Source organism: Hippoglossus stenolepis, chromosome 19 (assembly GCF_022539355.2).
Source record: "Hippoglossus stenolepis isolate QCI-W04-F060 chromosome 19, HSTE1.2, whole genome shotgun sequence".
Lineage (NCBI taxonomy): Eukaryota > Metazoa > Chordata > Actinopteri > Pleuronectiformes > Pleuronectidae > Hippoglossus > Hippoglossus stenolepis.
Genome location: NC_061501.1, coordinates 15,551,339 through 15,571,286, shown reverse-complemented (window position 1 = coordinate 15,571,286; position 19,948 = coordinate 15,551,339). Strand labels below are relative to the sequence as shown.

Sequence of the window (19,948 nt, the reverse complement as noted above, 5' to 3'; positions counted from 1 at the left end):
CTTGTTGCTGCAGGAACCGAAAAGCAGGTCACTTCCAGGAAACTGAGATTTTCTCTGAATTCAGTCAATGAGGTGGTTAATGAAGGTACCTACTTGTAGCTATTATTGACATTATACAAGCCTCTACAGCCCCTTACCCTAACCATAACCATCCAAACTAAATATCTAACTCTAACCCTAACGTAGACCTAACTCTAACCCTAACCCTGAAACCAAGTCTTAACCCCCGAACAGTCCATTAAAGCTGGGTCATTTGAAAAAGTGAGGACCAGTCAAAATGTCCTCACTCTGTATGATCTATTCTTTAAATGGTCTTCACAAAGATATAAGTACAGGAACACACACACACACACAAAAACTCGTCTTGATTGTTTCACAATTTAAATGTTATCTTTATTTTTAGAGATTGACGTGGAAAGGAAACATTTCATTGCTGAAGATGTGACACAAAAAGGTTTCTCAAATGTTTTGAGTATTAACGTGCAGATAAACAATGTTCCCTCACAGGGAGATGCAGTTAAAAGCTTCTAGTTCAAACAAGTCTTCAGAGAGAGAGCAGAAATCACAATAGTGTTTTTAATAATGTGTTCAGACGGCGTTCAGTCAGCTCCTGTTGATGCCAGTAGAGTTGGAGCTCCGCTGCTATAGCCCATTCTGTTGCAGTGCTCCACTCTGCCCACCTTCATCTCCTGCCAGTCACAAAGACGGGATCCAAACAGGAAGAGGTTGTGTTATTTACAAGAGAAAAGACTGAAATCACAAAGGAAACGAGGAGATTCTGTGGACTAACCTCCGTCAGGGCCGGTTTGTGGATGCAGTGAACGTAGGGTTTGGGCTCTTGTTCAATTTCCTCTCTGAAAGTCTTGTAGCAGACTGCACAGTCGACCACCGGCTGCAAGAACGCACACAAACAAAAGACACCGACAAGTTAGAACAGGCAGTCGCCCTCTTAGACACATTTTTCAGTTGAGCAACGGCTCTGGAAATCAGGCCAAACTCACTCTGTCGTTCCTGAACCGACACGCCGAGGAGTCCACGGTTCCTCTTTGGCACTTGGTGGCTTTAAGGTAGAAGTGGTGGTAGATGTAGCTCACATCAAACCCAGGCTGAGGAGGAAGAGGAGGGTTAGACCTGAACAACTCATCCATGAAGGGAACTGTTTACAACAGAATCACCAGATTCTTTGATGAGCACGTTTCCCTGAGGATATTAATCACAGTTTATCACAAAAACTCCCAGTGAGGAGTCAACTGCACAACCAGTAAATGCCCAATCACAGATATGACTGTACAAGTACCTCGATGTCTGACTTTGTAACGCTCCTGAAGTAGAGAAAATGTTGCTGGATCCCGGCGTGAGAGTTGATCTTCTCCAGAGCCAGATCCACTCCTCCCCTGTAGGTTTGGGGGAGTTTGTCGTACGCCTCCTGTGCGTCGGAGGCGAGGAACAAAGCTCCGACGCTCGACAGCAGCAGCAGCAACAAAGCAGCCATCTTTTTCCCTGTGTCTGTAACAGTGGGGGAGCTGTGATGGGAACCACCCCCCTTTATGAGCAGGGCAGAACATCCAGCCCTCTTTTTACACAAAGACTCAGAGCTGATCCACAACATGAGGATTTAAAGACTAAAGATTAAGGCCCAGACTTTAAATTTGAACTCTTTTGACATCAGTGGATTATTAAAAAAAATGATGGATATTCTAGAAAATCTTCCTCAAACGGGTTTAATTTATTTGCAGGACAGACAAAATAGTTCTAAACAAAATCAGACTCCCGGGGTTCCACAGGGTTCAATTCCTGGTCCCGCTTTGTTTCATCTGAAAACTTTTTTAGTCCCTTTATCTAATCTATTTTTTTTAAATCTAAGGATTATACCATCGTTCAACTTTACTCTTTTTTTGTTTGTATTATTTAGGTCCTTCAGTTTATACATTTTTTTATGCTTTTTATTTATTTTACCTCTTATTCTAGTCTTTTTAATGAAAATTGTTGCTTTTCTGACTTGAATGATTTCTTCTAATTTAGTCTGTGTTGTTTTTAATGTCCCTGAACAGCACCTGGAATCTAAATGTGTGTCTGAAATGTGCTTTATAAATAAATCTACCTTGTAAAAGCCTCTGGTTGGTCTGAATAAACCATTTACCACCATGCACACATTTCCTTTCAGATCTTTAAATTAGTTTTTTATTTTTACATTTGTGTATTTGCATAGTATTCGCTTCATTTATTTTTCTAATATTTTCTAATATTTTATTTAATCTCAGGGATAGTTAGGGGTTATTTTAATTTTGTTGTGTTGTCGTCTGCAGCCGTGTGACGACAATAAAGACTCTCAAATCTATTGAAAACACGAGGGAACAATCACCAGGATAAATAGAAAATAACTTTTATTTGTCATCAATATTTGAACCATTAATGTACAAGGGAGCATCAGCAATATCCTGTCAGACTTTGTATTGCTTTCGAAACGAATCAACACATCACATTTCACAACGTGGAAAACAAACACTTTGACGTAGGCGGACGACGTTCACTCCATCCACGGGCACAATAAGCAGACACACAACCGACAATGTTCTCCACTGCCTTCTTCTAATAAATATACTCTTCAGTGTCACGGCCGTGATGCAGCCACGAGATAAGGGTTTTGTGAAATACTCTGAATAAATCTTTTCTTTTTTTTTTCTATAAAAACAGTAATAATGCCTCATATTGCAACAGATAAATAATGGAGAGATGTTTGATTTGTGAGCGTCTGAAAAGTGCAAACTATTGTAACGTGTGTCGCCCCGAACAAAGCAGCTGCAGACACGTGCGGCCGATCGCTTCATGGTCCCACAGGCACTTGAGATTTTGTGCAGCTTTGTGACACCGAACAGGCACAAGATCACAGCGACAGGCAGGCGGAGGTGGGACGAGGAGAGTGTCACATGCACAGAGCTTTAACCGTCCAATGTCACACGGACACAACTTGAAATTAATCACAAACACCGTGTATATATATATATATACTTCTTATTTCTTTTTAAAAACCTTCCCTCTTAGTAATAAGAATATTGAGATTGTCTACACAGCTCGTGTGGAAATTTGGTCGACCAAGCTCATGAGTGAATAAAAATTGTTTTTAACAATTAGTTCCCTCCCAACCCCCAAAACAGCACGAAATTTGATAAAACGAGGAATGTTATACCATGAAAAATGTGTGAATTAGGCCAAAACAATACAGTTATTGAGATGACTGAACTGCAGCTTATTGTTCTGATCACAAAACTATTTACACGAGCCACGGTTTTGGCACTCGGACACAGACACCAATAAATTACAGCGATTCCCCAAAAACAACCAACCAACCAAACCGAGTGAGAGGTCGAAACGAACCATCAGAACTTTAGTGCCCTAAACATGTGCGTGGAGACATTTAGAGTAAATTCATTAATGTGCAACTGTGTTTTTCTTACTTTCACAAAAAAAACGTGTGTTAAGATGTCATGGCATTAGTGTAATTGCATTTTCATTTACTGTTTTTAAATTTTTTGGTATAGCATTCAGCACAGTCCTGCAAGATCTCCCTCTGTTGGTGCTTTTAACTCACGACAGGTACAGACGTTGACTTAAAGCCAAAATAAACTGCTGCGTTTGAGCACAAAAAATTACGAGTAGTTATAGGACAGGCTAAAAATCAATCAGAAGCAATTAAGAGGAAAACTAAAGCTACGCTGATATCGATTCATGGGTTTTTAAGAGGACGCTAAAGAGATAAAACAAATCACATTAAAATACAGTCATCGTTCAGATTTGGTTTCTTTAAAAAGTGCTACGAGCTTCAGGAGGCGGGCAAAGTGATCAGCTGTCTACAATAATACAGGACGAGGAAAAACAAACACCTCCGTATACGGTTCATTTCCTTCATAAGGCGCTTGGTGAGCTTAAAACACGGAGAAAAGCGACAAACTAGAAACTAGCACAAGAATATAAAAGAATGTTTGACCCACATATTCAATGTGAATGAGAGCAACCTTTCAGGGCTTAAAATTAAATCGGTCTTGCACATCTATCTACTGTTAATTTCATTTAGAGCTTCAGATCACATGGATTTGATTTTCTTTCCCCTGAAATACCTGTTTTTTTAAAAAAAAGTACGAGTGAAGCACGCTAACGACCACAAAGTGCTGCTAACCATCAGAGAAGCCTCCAACAACCTGATAAATAAAGCTACTTTAATAGTGAAAAGTTTGACTCAAGCAACAACCAGACGTTCTGTGTGCTGGTGACTTGAGGAGGAGGAGGATGATGATGATGATGAGGGTCGGCGGTGCACAGTGATGTGGCGTCAAGTTTCTTTACGAGGGCTTCAAGTTGGAGTCGCTGCATCCAAGATGTCAGTGGTTGTGATTGACAGATGACGGTGTCCACTAAGAGGAGTTGACTGGTACGACGAGGGCGTGTAGCAGGGTTATACAGGCATGTGCACCTCCGCGTACTCGTTCTGACAGTCGCGCTCGTCAAACTTTGGCTCAGCGTCGTCCGCGTCCAACTGGATGAAGCAGAGAGACGTCAGAGTTACCACAAAAACACAGAAAGAGTTCGTCTCACTCGGAGGCATTTAGAATATACAATGTTCCGTAGTGTAATGTGCGATTTAGTTACTTGTCAATTCTCTGCATCTTTCTAATAGTCAGTGTATATTGCTGCATCTGGGTCGAGGGTGTATAAAGCGGTGTATGGTGCCCCCCTGTGGTAAACTTACACATTCTATCTCTCTGACGGTGAAGATGCGGCGCAGCACGAACATCTTCACAGGAATGGTGAGAATGAGGACGAAGGGGAACGCCAGAGACGCCTGTGTCGACATGACCGCCCACAGAACACCCAGACACACCAGCTGGATGCAGGTGAACAGATGCATGCGCAGCGTTCGGACCTGCAGGAAACAGATTCATTATAAAACTGACACAAGCATTTAGGAGACTCCAAAATAATCGATGCAAGGATCTGAAAATTGTATTTCATTCCTCACAAATGGTGTTTGGTTGTTGTTGCTAGAAAAGTCAACGTGAACCTGACATCTTTCAACTATTTGACTATTTCATTGGTTCTCACATTTTGAAAACTCCTCTTAAATAATGCAAAAACGTATCTGAACAGACCGAACATCAAAATGACCATGAGCGTCTCACCTTGCGTATGTAGGTGTGGTCAGGGTGATACTTTGGTGGCATAAGCAGCAGCATCATCCGCTCTGTGAGCTGGATGCCATTGAGAGACATCACACCCATGTAGAGGAAGATACCAAACAGGACGGCCAGGGGGATCTGACGCAACAGGTCAGCGATTACAATGGACATGCCTGGAGAGAAGGAGTTTAAACATTCAAAAATCCAAACAGGGGTCAAGAGCAGCGACGAGATTTCAGTGTCCGCCACTCACCAACCATGATGGCGACCAGGAGCCCAGTGACCCTCTGCTCCTTCACCTCCTGGATGCGAGGCTTGTCTCCAGGGGCGACGGCCCTGCTCATGACTGTGAGGGCGTTGACGTGGGTCACGGAGCGCACGGTCGCGGCCGCCATCCACGGCAGCCCGAACAGAGCCGAGGCCCCGCCCAGCGTCACGATCAGCAGCAGGTCCAGATGGAAACCAGAGCCCTTCACCAGCATCCGCTCCTTCTTACTCACTATCAGGCTGCAAGAGGTCGGGGGCGGTCACACAGAGGGAATCAACAGACGTGTTCATAGATGCTTTTTAAGTCTTGAAGTATTTAGGGTTTAGTATCGAGCGATAAATCAAAAGCGAACACAATATTTTCTTGACTGCAGGGTAACTCACGTGGTGATCTGCGTCTCCATGAAGATGAGGATGAAAACCAGCATAGCCGGGAAACAGCAGGCGAACATCATCCAGACGGGGAATTTACCTTCCGAACCCAGAGGGTTGATGAGCCAGCCGCGTTTTTCGGGACTCGTCACAGAAAGTCCACGGGGGACACTCAGTTTCTGGAGAGAGGACGAAGATGAAGACGGGGATGATGAAGGTCTGTATTGTGACTTTTTGGTTCATTCATTTAAAGTTTCAGTGGTTTAAGTCTTACCTGTGTGTATGTGTCTTCTATGCTGTAATCCACCAGCACCATGATGAGGATGGCGATTGGAACCCCGAAATCTCCAATGATCCTGCGAAGCTAAACACATAAAAACACACATGTATCCTTCATGTACAATGATAAATACGGAGGTGAATATATTATAATTAACGCCGCAGGACCAGTGTTTGAAAGGGATTTCAGCTCCTCACCCTTCCAGGAAAGAACGCACTGTTCTTGAACTTGCGCAGGAAGAAAGCGATGAAAAATGTCCCGGCCATGAGGACCAGGGACAGCAGCGCCGTGTTGGGCTTGCCTTGGACATTCAGCGGCACAGGCGAGGTGCTGTTGCTCAGAACCAGGGTGGTGTTTCCCATCGAGGTGCCACCTACCGTGCTGTTGTCAAGGGAGCAGTATTTCAGTGGGTGCTCCTTGAAAATCTGAGGGTGTGAATCAGAGCACAACATTGTTACTACAGAATACACACAAACTGCATGTACGTCTGTGTGATTTACTCATGAATCACACTTTTACGTATCACTACCACACTTTCTGGAAAAATAAAATTAGCCCCAAAATCAAGCGGCTCTCAAGTCGGGGCCATAAAACTACGGTAAAGCAAACCATCCAAAACCATAAGCCTGGGTAATGGTTAAACTCTAAATCCATTTAACTTTCAGGGCCAATCAATCACAGATGATTTCAGGTGCACTTGCTAGAAAAACATACTAATTTCGACCCCGGGTTTTGAATATCCTCCAAAGATTAGTCTGTTCGGCTTAGTGTCAGCGGCATAATCTCCCAGCGTGCCAACAAAAAGCTTTTGTAATCAGGAGTTGTTATTTCAAGTTTCAGGCGTACCCTGCCGAGCTTGATGAAGGTCTCGCAGATGAAGATGAGGGAGATGAGGAAGGAGAAGATCTCCTGGGTGAAGCGGGAGACGAAGCGGACCAGGAAACTGCCTTCGAACGCCACAGTGATGACCACGATGATGATGAGCCAGAACCCGATCCAGACGCGGCCTGTTAGGTACTCGATATCGTTCGAATTGCAGAACTGTGAAAACAGAGACAGAGAGTTTTACAGGTGATGGTCGACCAAGTCAAGATCTTTAATCGTTTTAGAAAAATAAATAACAGTTGAAACCAAGTTTTCAGGGGTTTTAAAAAAAACATCTACACAAACAACAAACTTGAAAGTACCTCAGCTAGATTTTCAAATTGTAGGAATATGCTATCACCTGGAGAATCTCTGTGTCAGGTGTTTGTAAGTTGATTCACTATTTTGGACTTACACTGTAAAATGCTTCTTCAAAAACGAGCAGGGGTCCGGAGAAGCCCACGACCAGCAGCGGCTGAGCCCCGAGCAGGCAGAAGATCACGCCCTGCACGGCGGTCGACACAATCAGCTCAGAAACACCAATCAGACCGTCCGTCTTCTCACCTGCAAACGACACACACGCAACACATTAACACCATAATGGACACAAACAGGGTTTCAAGTTTCACTGATAGACTTCTCACGGAAAGCATGAAAGAGATTTGACAGTAGAGTTCACACGATGGCTCAGCTCCTGTGACACTCACCGAGCAGGCCTCCGAATGTGATGGCCGGAGAGAGGGCAGCGAAGTAGATGAAGATAACCGCAGCCATGCACTGACTGTTGAGGGCGTCCTTGAAGTCGCTGACGTACTTCGGGTAACGCCGCTTCACGTCATGTATCAGGCCACCAAAGGGGCGTCCTGTGCGCGCTAAAGGGTCGGCTGACTTTTTCAGAGGATCGAGGAGGGCCTCTGGGCGACAGGAGAGAGGACATTGTTAACCTATCTCAAAAAGACAGTAAGTCATGCTCCTAAAGTTTCTGATGTTTACCGTTTTCTTCGACGCTTATAGTCTCTTTGAGCAGTTTGACCTCCTGCTCCGCCCTCTTGCGCAGCATCTCCCGCTGGAAGCCAGCGACGGAGCGCAGCAGCTCGTCACCTCCCATGTCCGACGGCGGCAGCACGATGCTGCCGTCCAGGAAGCTGTTGATGGCGTTCAGCAGGTCCTGCCTCTCATCTGCCAGGTAGGCTACCTCGTGGAATTGCTGGATGATAATTCAGCCACAAATAATAAGTAATGTGTGTAGTTGTTTTTTTATATTATGTTTGTGTGATTTGGGGTTTATCTTTAAAAAAACTCCCTCACTCACCTTGTCAGACATCAGCGTGGAGATGGAGCGTCCTATCTGGTGGTAGTCAATGCTCGTGCTGGGGGGTCCCAGCATAACAAAGAGGAACCTGACAGGCACAGGGACCTCAAGGACGGACTCCAGCTCCACCGCCTCCAGCAGCCGCACAAACGCCATGGTGGGCTGCTCCAGGAAGTCCACACTTCCTAGAAGACGGCGAGACATAATAGTCAATGAAAGGTTAAGGAATGTAAGTGAGTTTCAGTTGTCCAGGTGTCAAACGTCGTGTTAGTAACTCACCCACAAGGACAACTGTGGCCTCTGCATTTTCAGGAATCTTCTCCAGCAGCTTCAGCTCATGTTTGGATTTGGATCGATGCATTCCAGTCATTAAGGACGACTCCTTCTGCTGAGAACAAACAGGACAGGGGGTCAGATCAGGAGAAAGAAAAATATCAGTAATTGAGATTGTTGGGCCACACCTGAGCTTCAGAATTACCTGTCCATCGTTCTTCTCCACGTCGACACGTGTGTCCGTGTCCACCGCAGCGTGGACGGTGCCCATGAGCGGGTCGGTGGCAGACGGCTCTGGCTGATGGGCGTGGTTGGCACCGTGGTTGGCACCGTGGTTGGCACCGTGGTTGGCACCGTGGTGGTGTGTTAGGCTGGCGGCGGAGATGTTCCTGGGGAATGGGCTGGTGTGCTCTTTCTCGTCGCTCGGGTGACTAGGGGAGGCAGGGAGAGGCAGAGAGAGGGTGAGCAGGAGGAAGAGAGGCAGCGACCAGGCATGAAGCCACCTAGTAGCAGGAAGTGTGCTGCCGTTCGAAGAAGAGTTTCACGAGTGTGTGGCCCTGTTATTATTCAAAGGGGCATAATTGCGGCCTCGGGGATAAGACACATATCACAATAACCCACAGCACAGATTTTCCTGTCCACATTTGAACTAACATCAATTATAGGTAATAATGTCCAACAATGACCTGAAAAGAAGTTTTACCACCCAGCTGCCTTTTAAAATGAATAAGGTTATAACTAAGGTTGTATTCTAAGTGAGCAGAAAAAACTATTTTACTTCTCAGATTCTCAGACCATTGTCCAAAACCCCCAAATATTCAGTTTACAATAATACGAGACAAATGAAAGCATGTGAATCTTCTCTTTTGAGACTGAAATCTGCAAATCTGAGGCTTTTTTCCATTTGTTGCTGAAGAAACGATTGAAGCGATTCATTGATTACCAAACTAGTTACCTTTTCTTTTTGTTGACTGACTAATCAGTGAATCAATAGATCGTTTCAGCTCCAAACCGATGTTACAAATCACCTGTGTTTAAGCAGCAGGGCCCTCAGGACGTTGGCTCGGTCTTCGGCTTTGATCTGATCAGAAATGATCATCTGCTCCACCACTTGATGTGCGATGCCAGGCAGGGTCTTCTGGTCCAGGTCCAGCAGCACCGCACCTGCAAACACACACACACACACACTGAGCTCTGTCTCTTACGAAATGACTCGTGCACACACTTGACTCGGTTTCTCCCTCTTACCATGCGAGATGGTCTTTCTGAGCTCCAGCAAACTGCGGAAAGACAGAGATGCCACGTGAGGTTTCCCCCAGCGGTCTGTCTCCTCCTCCACATCCTCCTCAAACTTGATCCAACGAGCCGTTTCCTTCCACTGCATCTCCTGGTTCTTGTCCATGGTCAGTTCGTTCAGCTCTACAAACACCTACGGACATCACACAGGAGCGAGTGAGACACGGCACAGCACGTCTTTACTATCCAGACCAAACAACATGCATGTTCAGTATATGCACAAAATATACCACCTCATAGCAAAAGCACTGTTTAGTTTCCCAGTGGATATAATCACACTTGGATTAGGAGCCATGACTTCAGAGAAGCATCTTGTATTTTAGCATCAGAAAACAGACGTCATGCTTACTGGGATTCTCCAGGTTATTATCCCTTGATGTTCAATTTAAAAAAAAGGCAGAAAAAAAAGCCAATAACATCTTTAAAAACCTAACACTAAAAAAGGCGAGAGAGGAGAGACACTAATGTTCTGTGCGTCTCTTAACTCTCAGCATCAAATATCAATATATAATTCAGGTTATTAACTGAACACCATGCAGGTCAGTCACAGTCCGGAGTGAAGTAAAAAATGTCCAAAAAAACAGGCTTGGAAAAAAATAAATCCCCTAATTTGCCGCCATGTGCCGTTAAACACCTGCTGCATGCCAGTGAAATCACGCTCACACGAGTCAGACCTGACTCTGGCCGGTCACCCAGCCTCACCTTCTGGTACCGAGCCATTTTACCGGAGGGCATCATGACGCCTTCTGGCCGCGAGGCACTGCGGTACAGAATCACCGGTAACGGCTGGAGGAGCGAGACGGTGCAGGAGAGGACTCAAACACTGACACAGACAGCGGCACAAAGGATGGGACCTCACCACGACACACATAGCTAATAGTCCCCACAGCACACACACCTGACAGGGACCTGTTGTGTGTGTGTGTGTGTGTGTGTGTGTGTGTGTGTGTGTGTGTGTGTGTGTGTGTGTGTGTGTGTGTGTGTGTGTGTGTGTGTGTGTGTGTGTGTGTGTGTGTTAATAAAACATAGCTCTCCCGCCCTCAAGAGCTCCCAGTGTCTGGTTACTCAAGCTCCCCTCTCTCCCTCTCCCTCTCTCTCTCTCTTCTTCTTTCCGTGTGTGAAAGAAAAGAACTCATTCATTCATTTTTAATTGTCTCCATCCCTCCCGTTCCCATCCACAAAAAAAAAGAAGAAGAGAGAGGGCTGCACTAAATGTGACAGAGGGAAAGAGATGGGGGACATTTCCCAGGATTAGCAACAATTTACCGTCATATTTGAGGAAATTATAAAAGTCGGGACGAGAAAATAAAGATTCAAATATAGAATATTCTCCCACCGAGGTTCATCAAACTGAAAGGATATTAAAAGGCCCCCTCAGTATTTTTTCTGACCATGTGAAAAACAACGATTAATTGTTCTCACCTCTTGCTCTGGAAAACTGCGACAAATTCCCTTTAGATTATTTTTCGGGTATTTAATAGACCAAACAATTAATTGAATTTGAGGCTATTTTTATCATCGTACATTTGGATCCTGATTAATTGATTCCATCCCTATGCTGTATAAACCCAGTGACCCTCTTAAAAGACACTTTCCAGGTATAGTTTTGTGAAAATGAACTTAAGCACAGATATGGACCTGGGACAGACAGGTTTATATCAGTGGACATTAAATGATGCATGTACAGTAATGCATGTCTCGCCTTAAATGCCGAAGAGGCTGTATGACAAGTGAGTAATGTTTCACCTCATGTGGGCTATGGTCCTGCTTGCGGCTGCGGGTGGTCGGCTCCTTGTGGTCTTTACCGGTGTGCACCACTTGTCCCTTGGTGCTCTTTCTGACCAGGTGTCTGCGCATGCCGGGGACATCTTCAAAACGATGACCTGGTGGAGAGAGAGGAAACGAGGGGGTGAGACTACACCTTTAACAATTTAAAGACATTTTTTAAAAAGTTATTCCCAACACAAATCCTAAACGTGACATCCTGCCGGTAGTTTGCTCTGTTCAGCGTGTTTTCTTCAGCCTGTGACACGTTGACCTTTCACCCTGAGTTCAAATCTCAGCCCAGGGAGTCACACAGGGTGAGGCCACTTCTCTTTTGTCTCCACGGCCCCGCAGCAGAGAGTAGGGTTACTCATGGTGGCAGCGCACCGGACTCTGAAAAGGATGCTGAGAGAGACCCTGGGTGGCACAGACACGACGCAGCACCGCGGGCACAACTGTTTCTGTCAGGCGTTACGATCTAAAACATCAACGTGCCTGTCTGCACTCTGTAGATGAGCATGCAAATATAATTTCACAATATCGGAGAGACGCAAAAGCTACAAAGCAAGGACAGAAAATCTCTTCGTGAATACCAGTCGTCTTACCTTCATCGGCGCTCGTAAATTCTATGTAACAAACAGTGACGCGTTTGAGGGTCTTCATCGATGTGCCTCTATCCTCTCCTCTCTCTACTTGGACCTGCACAATCCTCAACTCTTACTGAGGAGGTGCACTGTCAAGTTGCTCCATGATGTGTTCACTGGAGTGTGAGTCAAGTACGGTGCAGTGAAATGGGGCCTGACTGGCACGGAGCTCTTGAAGGAGGGGAGGAAGGACAGCGGTGGGCGTTGGGTTAGCGCTGGCACGGCCATCTGTCTACGTGACCCACTCAAACCGGACTGTGGGACTTACGCTAAAGTTTTGACAAGATGGGAAAAGTAGTAATTTCTTGACCGGCGTCCGACCCCGCGGAGACGGAGACTATCAGAAAGCATCAGCGAGCCGAGGTGTGAATTGGCTCCGGTTGAACAAAAAGGGAGGGACGGTGATCTAATAATTCCCATTGTTGAGCAGCAGCCAGAGACACAGACTTTCCCAGGATGATTTACGGTGGCGGGAAGCAGATAAAAGAAGACACAAAATAACTGGTGTCTTCTTTTGAAGACTCCACTTTTTATTACTAAGCCTCACAACGACCGAACACTGCAGCCGGACAATATCGAGCCTGTTCCTCAAACTCCAGCGTCTCCATCCTGCGTCTGAGGCAGTTTAACTATTCCGCTCGTTCCACTCCACTAATAATTAAAGCTTATGAACTTGGATCCCGGTTTCTCAATTAGCTACCATGATGGCTCGGGCCCGGGTCCAGGGGCCTCAGCTGACAGCAGGAACGGCTAATTTAATTATGCGAGCCTGTCTGCCACACTCTCTGATAAGCTGCTGCTGTCCGCTGAGGGGTCAGCTGCCTGACGTAAATCTCCCCGGCCCTGAACACAAGCCCACGCTGGGCCAGGGGGCCCGGGGACGTCAGTGCAGTGGGGAGCAGACTGCAATGTAGAAGGGGACTTGAGGTGGCCCCCGGCACTCGCACGGATATTTCTGGAGGAATCCAGACGACAACAAAGCCAGGACTTCATAACTGTTATTGTCTAATCACATAACAATGCAGAGGTAATGAAGCTACAAACTATTAAAGCCATTACTAATAATAAAATATAGATTATCTTTACAGAAACAATACAGAAAGCAGAAAGGATTATAGGTTCATCCTTCCAACAAGTTTCATCGAAATCCATCCAGGAGCTTTGCGAAAAAGTTAAAGTAAAAATAATCTTTAGACATTTGGTCTATACTCACTCTTGATGCCGTCCAGGTCAGCGGAGGCCAGTGTCTGAGCCTCGCTCTCGTCCGTGGGGATGCGCTCGTACTTGGCCTGCTCGGTACCCGTCATGTTGCCCGTGCGCCGGCGGTCTTGCAGATCGTAGCTGCGGCTGGTGGATGACACCCGGGCCAGCGCTATGTGTTCAGGGGGCCCTGACTGAGAGGGGCTGGAAGTGTCGGATGTGTCCGGCTTACTGGAAAGAAAAGAAGAGGAACCAGGCAGCTGATTTACTATTTTCACCAAACATACCTTGTTTACAATTAGAAACTGCACAGGCAAATTGACTCTTCATTTGCCTTAAACCACAAACACACCCTTTACTGCTCTTGTTTATCATAACTTTCTTTCAAACGATTAGCAAGTCAGCAGTTACGTTAAAGGCCGCCTTGTGATCCAGATATCTCACCCTTCTATTGATGCTCCTTCTACAATACAAACGATTAAATACTCAACAAAACTCTTAGAACAGAATGAACTCACCGTCCTTTTCCTCCAGTATCAAGACGCTCGCTTTCCCCTCAACTTTCCCACCCTGGTATAAAAATCCTCTGTGACTATGCCCCTCTCCGACGGACTGAGAACAAGCAGCGTGCCTGAGTAAATGCAGCTTTATCCCAGCTCAGATTCAAACCCTCATGAAGTGGAGAAGTAAATGTCATAGGTGGAGCCTGCGGCAGCTGAGGTGTGTTGTGTCCTCTGGAGCGACAGGTGATATATGGGTCTCTGAGGAGAGGATTACTCTGGCCCATCAGATCAGGCCCAGCAGGCCCACTGGATGCCTGAGACATGGTAACGTACAGTGTGCGCCCCGCAGACCAATAAGACATTGTGTGCCTGAGCGGTCTAACCCAATCAGAACAGCTGTGAGAACACTTCAGCAACATGGCAAATAGGAACATTACGCAATCACTGCAGCAGGTAAAGTCTTATTATGAAGCCGAGCGTCTCTCTCACACAGCGTTTCTGTTTATTTACTGATTCCAAGAAGTCGACTCACTCTGTGGAAGTGACATCCTCAGCGTCTGCTCCGACACCAGACTGCGGTACGATGTCCAGCGATCGGGATGTGTGAGGGCTCTCTGTGCCCCGTGTGGCTGCATGGTCTTCATCGGAAACAAAGAACTGTGGAGGGAACGCAGAGTGTGAGAGCAGAAGATGGACCCAAAATGTGAACGGAGAAACTGAAAATAATCACTCCTCTCTTCTGTTCACCTTAACATCACAACTTGAGTACAGATCTACACTTGTCACTGTTCTACTTTGCTATTTCTGATGTTAATTTTTTTTATAACTGAATAAAGTGCAGTCTCACACACAAACATTTGCTTGGAATGTGTTAAAATACGATCCTATAAATCCTGCGACAGTGAAAACTACCTAGTTACACCGTGATCAGGTTAAACCTGGTCCTGTTACAGCCTTTTGATTCAGTGAAGTATCATAATAACAAACACGAAACCCCCAGATGAATAATTCACTGTACTGAAATATTCATAGAGGAAAATATAGTAATGACACGACAGCGAGAAGACAATGGGCCATTTGTTCTGCATCACATTCCTGGACGGCCGTGTGAAGGAATTGATGCATATAAAAAACAGACGCTTTACATTAACAGGGGTTCTACTTTTCTATGGACAGTTTGAGACAGTGAAGGGAAACAAGATTCACACAAGCAAGACACGAGTGTGGCTAATACCAAGGATCCTTGCAACTGTGTGTTTTACACGTTACAGTAAACTGGATATTTTAAGGTTTTTGATTGTTGCTCAGAGAAAAGAAAAAACTTCTGAAACAAGAACTAAAAAAAGAGGTTAGTTTTTTAAATTAATGAAAATATGGTTTAGTTTTATCGATCAGATTATTACTGAGTCAGCAGAATAATCGATAATTTGTGGGTTTCATCCCTAGTTTTTGTATAAACAAGTAAAAATCGTCAATGAATAAAAAGACATTTCAGTGAGTCTATATTAGAATATTTTTACACAAAGGGGTAAAACCGTCATTATAAGACTAATATGAAGCCAAAGCATTACCTCCACATCCCTCGCTCTCTCGGAGTCAGATGGAGCAGAACTTGCCTCCTCCTCCTCTTCCTCTTCATCCTCTCCCTCCTCGATGGGGCCACTGCTGGGAACGTGGCTGCTTTTGTGATCTTTTTCCTTCTTCCTCTTCTTGCCGCCCTTCTTCCTGCGTCCCTCTGAGGGCAGTTTGGACAGAGGCCGGTGGATGTGGTGAGACGAGTGACGGTGGTCTGCGGAGAAGAAGATGGAGCGGAGACGAGACACGATGATTAGCAGGTGCCATTTTAAATGTAGAGCTTGGTGAATGTTAAAAGTGCAAACAGCAACTTTGATCTGTGTGTGTGTGTGTGTGTGTGTGTGTGCTTACATTCAATGTCCTCGTCATGGTAGGGGTGGTGCTGCTCATCGGGGACGACAGAAGCCGGGCTGAGGATCTGCTGGAAGCGCTGGACGCCCAGAGCTTTGTTCAGGTCCCCATCGTCCTCTTCCTCTGTGCGTGGCGTCCCGTGTAGTGACGAGGCAGCAGGGGCCTCTGGCTGCGACACAAACAACAGCAGAACAAATAAGCAAAAATCACTACGTACTCAAAACCTGCTTTTCGAAACAGTATTGTGTTTGCCTTTGACTTAAACCGACACTAGAGGGCGGTGTGGTGCTGTGAACAAACCAGAGTCAGGGCACCATATGAGGAGTCGTCTAACTCATGCATTCTTGAAAATAAGCTTTAGATTAGAAACAATGGCCCCGAGCTTCAAACAGTTCCTTGATTTCCACGCTGTGGTGTGACAGGGATCATGTGAGTGATAAGAGATCTGTTTTCCTGCAGCAGGACGCGTTGCCCCGCTGTGCCCGGCTCTGCTGGTGGGTTGTTGTGATAAGGGTTGTCTGGAGTGATAGGTAGAGTGGATCGACTCCTCACCACAGAGTAAATGTTGCTATGACTACGGCGCGGATGCCTCAGATCCCGCGGCGAACCCAACCTGTGGAAACACTCAGGGGCTACACGTCAACTGATGCGCCCTCGGGTGGTTCTCAGGACACCCGACGTATCTGCCATAGATTAGATTTTCCACAGAGCAGCAGGCAGCCACAGAAACCACCTGATGAAATATAAATATCTCTCCTCCGACCTGCAACTCCTGCTCCGCTCAGTGTCAAAGTCACACTTCAGCTGATGCACAGCAGACCTCGAGATATAATGTATCCGTAACTGCAGTGATAGAAAGCAACTGAATCTTTTTTGACATTTGATCCAGTGTCTAGTTATCACGTTTCACATTTAGTACTGTCACTGAAGGGAAATATCCCCTTTGAACATATCAGATGTTTTATTATGAATAGCTGTTGCTCACCCAAAGAGGCTGAGTGGGTTTGTTTCCTTCCTGTCGACCCCCTCACTTGATTCCTGTGCTGTTTACACCTGGACTAAACTAACTGTTTATAATATAGTTGGAACAAGCTCCATCGAGACCATATTCATATAATATACCTGTCAAATAAAGCATTTTTTTAGCAGGACTTGCATTCGTCATCGTGATATTTTAAACATGTTTTGCTGATAACGCAGCTACACTTGAGTAAACTTTTGATAGCAGAGGTTTTACTTGTTATAGAGTAAATTAAAGTTACGATATTGGCAACTTAACGTCACTTACGTGTGACAAATTGTTACAAGAAGCATAAATAAAAGTGGAACAAATACATTAATTCAAATTAACTCTTTCCATTGACTTACACTGCATAAACGACAGCTGGAATCTACATACACATATGGAGTTTCATCCACCACTGGGTCATGTATGTTCCACTTTCAACACATTAGGCTCATCAAATCCATCAAGAAGAGAAAACGTGATCTGGTTTCACAACACTCACCAGATGTTCACGAACTCAGGGAATGTCCGAAGAACGTGTGAAAACCCGACTCCCATGACCCACGCGGCCGTGCTGCTTTTTACCCTGACCTGTTTTACATGCCACACACAGGTGACAGGAGGAGGAAGCCCTGCACTGGGCTGCAGAGCTGCCGACGCTCTCCAGAGTCAAAGTAGAGACGGGTCAGCCTGTTTGTTCAATATTGACCCAAGGTTCAATTCCTCATATGGCTATTTTTCTGACAGACCAGCAAAGACAGTGAACAAACTCTACATTTAACTCCAGAACAAACCGCAGAGACAATGCATCGCTTTGTAGCCGCAGATGACTCTCGCACAGTTTCTTTAAATGGACTTCCACATTAAAAAAAAGAAGGCCTGAATGGAAAATAAACTGCAAATTTGGAAATAGATCTAACATTTTTAAACGAGAACCTTTTTCTGTCAATGAGTCTCACCCTGCGTCCACATGACGTCTCAATATCTAAGTGGATGAGCGAATCAAGAAGCTGAAGAACACATCACCAGGTGACTATAAGCCCTCTGAGCACTGCTACACAATCCGGAGGTTTATTTTTACTGAGCTCTCATTCATATCATGGTTTCCCAGTGAATCCCTGCAGGTGGGAGAGATGCGCGAGGGATTCTCCAGGAGGTGAATTCTCCACAGTCGGAACCATGTGCAGAAAACAAGCAGAGGAGAGCCGAGCGTAAAAATAACAGAACTGACCAGAGGATGAAGGAACCTTTGACTTCGGCGAGGAGCTTCCAGAGACTTACCTCGCTCATGGCCCTGTGAGCTTGATCACAGTCGGTGGTTTTTGGAGGTAACAAGCGTCAGAGCCCTCCACCATGACAACACTGGAGCTCTGACACTCAACGCCTTGATTAAGAAGTGCAGGGGGGGAGATATCCCTCTGCCCCTGCTTATCAAAGCCTCGTGATAACCTAATCAGAGCCCTATCGGCCAACCTGCCACCTTCGCCTGTCCGCTCATTGTGCCAGGGCAGAATAAACAAGACTGTCAATCTCGCTTTGAGGACAAACGCGGCCTGAAAGGACACGGCGTGTTTGAACAGCTCGGAACAAAAACCTCACGTTGACATTCATTTCCACATTTTAACTTTGCCCCACGAAGCCTAAATATTGACCGAGGTGCTTTTAGTCAATGCGCCTTCAAGGGCAATGTAAATGCAGAGGAACTAAACATGTCACACTCTTCAAAGGCGCATTTATGATGGCTAATATTGACCGATGACATAATAAGAAACAGGCTGGAATGAAATTGGATTTTCAACGTTGTGTGAAAACCAATCAATTTCTACGTGACAAATAACTAAAACTAATATTTGAGCTGGATGGATTTGACTGGAGAGGAACATTTTTTGATTGCTAAACTATATTAAGTCAAATAAAACAGCTCGTCGGTCTGCGTGCGAGATGGGAGCTTTCCAACAGAGCATAATTCAATAATACACTTCAAGAAGCTAATTCACCGCACTCATCCAATCGATGCATTAGATTATAAAAAAGACTATTCAGCCTACTGTCATGCATTTACATTTTTGAACCCTTATGATTTATGCCAAATATTGCGTTAAAAAATAAGCAGCTCAGGTAATTTCCCGTCTGCTTGAATAACAAATAAGACCTGAACAAGACTCTCGAGGATCACGGAGGCCGTAGTGATCTCTCCAGGAGTTGAGGTATTTCAGTCTGGACCAAAGTGGCGGACTGACAGACGGACGTTGGCATCCCGAGAGCTCGATGGCTAAGATTAGCATTTGAAATTTCAACCCAAGGAATAAAGTCAGCTGTAAAACAACTGTAGGGAAAATAAAGATAATGAAAAGTTCATCTTCAGAAGGAGCAAGTTTCTGTGTATGTGCAGAGTCAGTGTTTCTTCACGGGGTGACGGCGAGCAGACGCTGCAGAGGGAGATTATCTGTGTCGTGAGGTCGTCTCCAATCCCACACAGTCAGCACTGGAGGGGAAAGGGTGAGATAGGGCGGGAATGTTGTAGTGATCCCGGCGTCGGACTGTGTGACCGATGAGTGGCTGCATTACTTCATATCTTAACACGAGTCTGCAAGCAGATCCCAGTGGCTCAGGGTTTCTGATTATGATTGCACGCGACAGAGGTTTAACCCAGTTCTGTCCCACTTGTGCGTTACGCAAGCAGTGATTGTCACAATTCCTCCCATTGCATCATGGTTTCTACTATTTGCTCAGCTAAAAATAAAATCAAATCTAAACTTTCAGCCAAAGACAAAGAGCATTTGCCTGAGGTAACGTTTTCTCCCCTTTTATCTCAGCTGAAGATGTGATAATATAATTGAGTAAGACGATTCTGCCGAGACGACCACATGCACGTCACAGGAAGTATATGAGGTTGTGATAGAGACGAGGGGGTGTGAACCTACTGATCCTCACTGAGTCACTGATACACTTGTACCACATATGGATGGAGACATGATGATGATGATATATTCTGCATGCACGACATGATCAGGACGCAAAGAAGAAACCGAGAGGTAACAAGAGGATACACCGTGCTACTGTGTAGATT

The 19,948-nt window shown here is 45.4% G+C and overlaps 1 protein-coding gene across 11 annotated transcripts in view; it reads right to left on the bottom strand.

Moving 5' to 3' along the window:
* Positions 1-2,367: 2,367 nt before the first annotated feature.
* slc4a2b (solute carrier family 4 member 2b) overlaps positions 2,368-19,948 on the bottom strand; it is a 33,938-nt gene continuing 16,357 nt past the window's right edge. For 7 of the 11 annotated variants that reach the window (XM_035143084.2, XM_035143083.2, XM_035143081.2 and 4 more), the window contains 22 exons: positions 15,873-16,041; positions 15,518-15,735; positions 14,479-14,603; positions 13,457-13,674; positions 11,582-11,718; positions 10,538-10,621; positions 9,788-9,968; positions 9,568-9,703; positions 8,745-8,970; positions 8,546-8,654; positions 8,267-8,451; positions 7,948-8,161; positions 7,662-7,868; positions 7,370-7,518; positions 6,937-7,131; positions 6,288-6,515; positions 6,085-6,174; positions 5,823-5,989; positions 5,425-5,678; positions 5,175-5,344; positions 4,745-4,918; positions 2,368-4,531 (listed from right to left, as the gene is read on the bottom strand). In XM_035143084.2, the coding sequence (XP_034998975.2) occupies positions 4,451-4,531; positions 4,745-4,918; positions 5,175-5,344; positions 5,425-5,678; positions 5,823-5,989; positions 6,085-6,174; positions 6,288-6,515; positions 6,937-7,131; positions 7,370-7,518; positions 7,662-7,868; positions 7,948-8,161; positions 8,267-8,451; positions 8,546-8,654; positions 8,745-8,970; positions 9,568-9,703; positions 9,788-9,968; positions 10,538-10,621; positions 11,582-11,718; positions 13,457-13,674; positions 14,479-14,603; positions 15,518-15,735; positions 15,873-16,041 (3,717 nt within the window). In that variant the 3' untranslated portion in view covers positions 2,368-4,450. Of the gene's footprint in view, positions 4,532-4,744; positions 4,919-5,174; positions 5,345-5,424; positions 5,679-5,822; positions 5,990-6,084; positions 6,175-6,287; positions 6,516-6,936; positions 7,132-7,369; positions 7,519-7,661; positions 7,869-7,947; positions 8,162-8,266; positions 8,452-8,545; positions 8,655-8,744; positions 8,971-9,567; positions 9,704-9,787; positions 9,969-10,537; positions 10,622-11,581; positions 11,719-13,456; positions 13,675-14,478; positions 14,604-15,517; positions 15,736-15,872; positions 16,042-19,948 lie in introns of those variants that run through there. The other 4 variants (XM_035143088.2, XM_035143089.2, XM_035143090.2 and 1 more) reach the window with 4 other exon arrangements.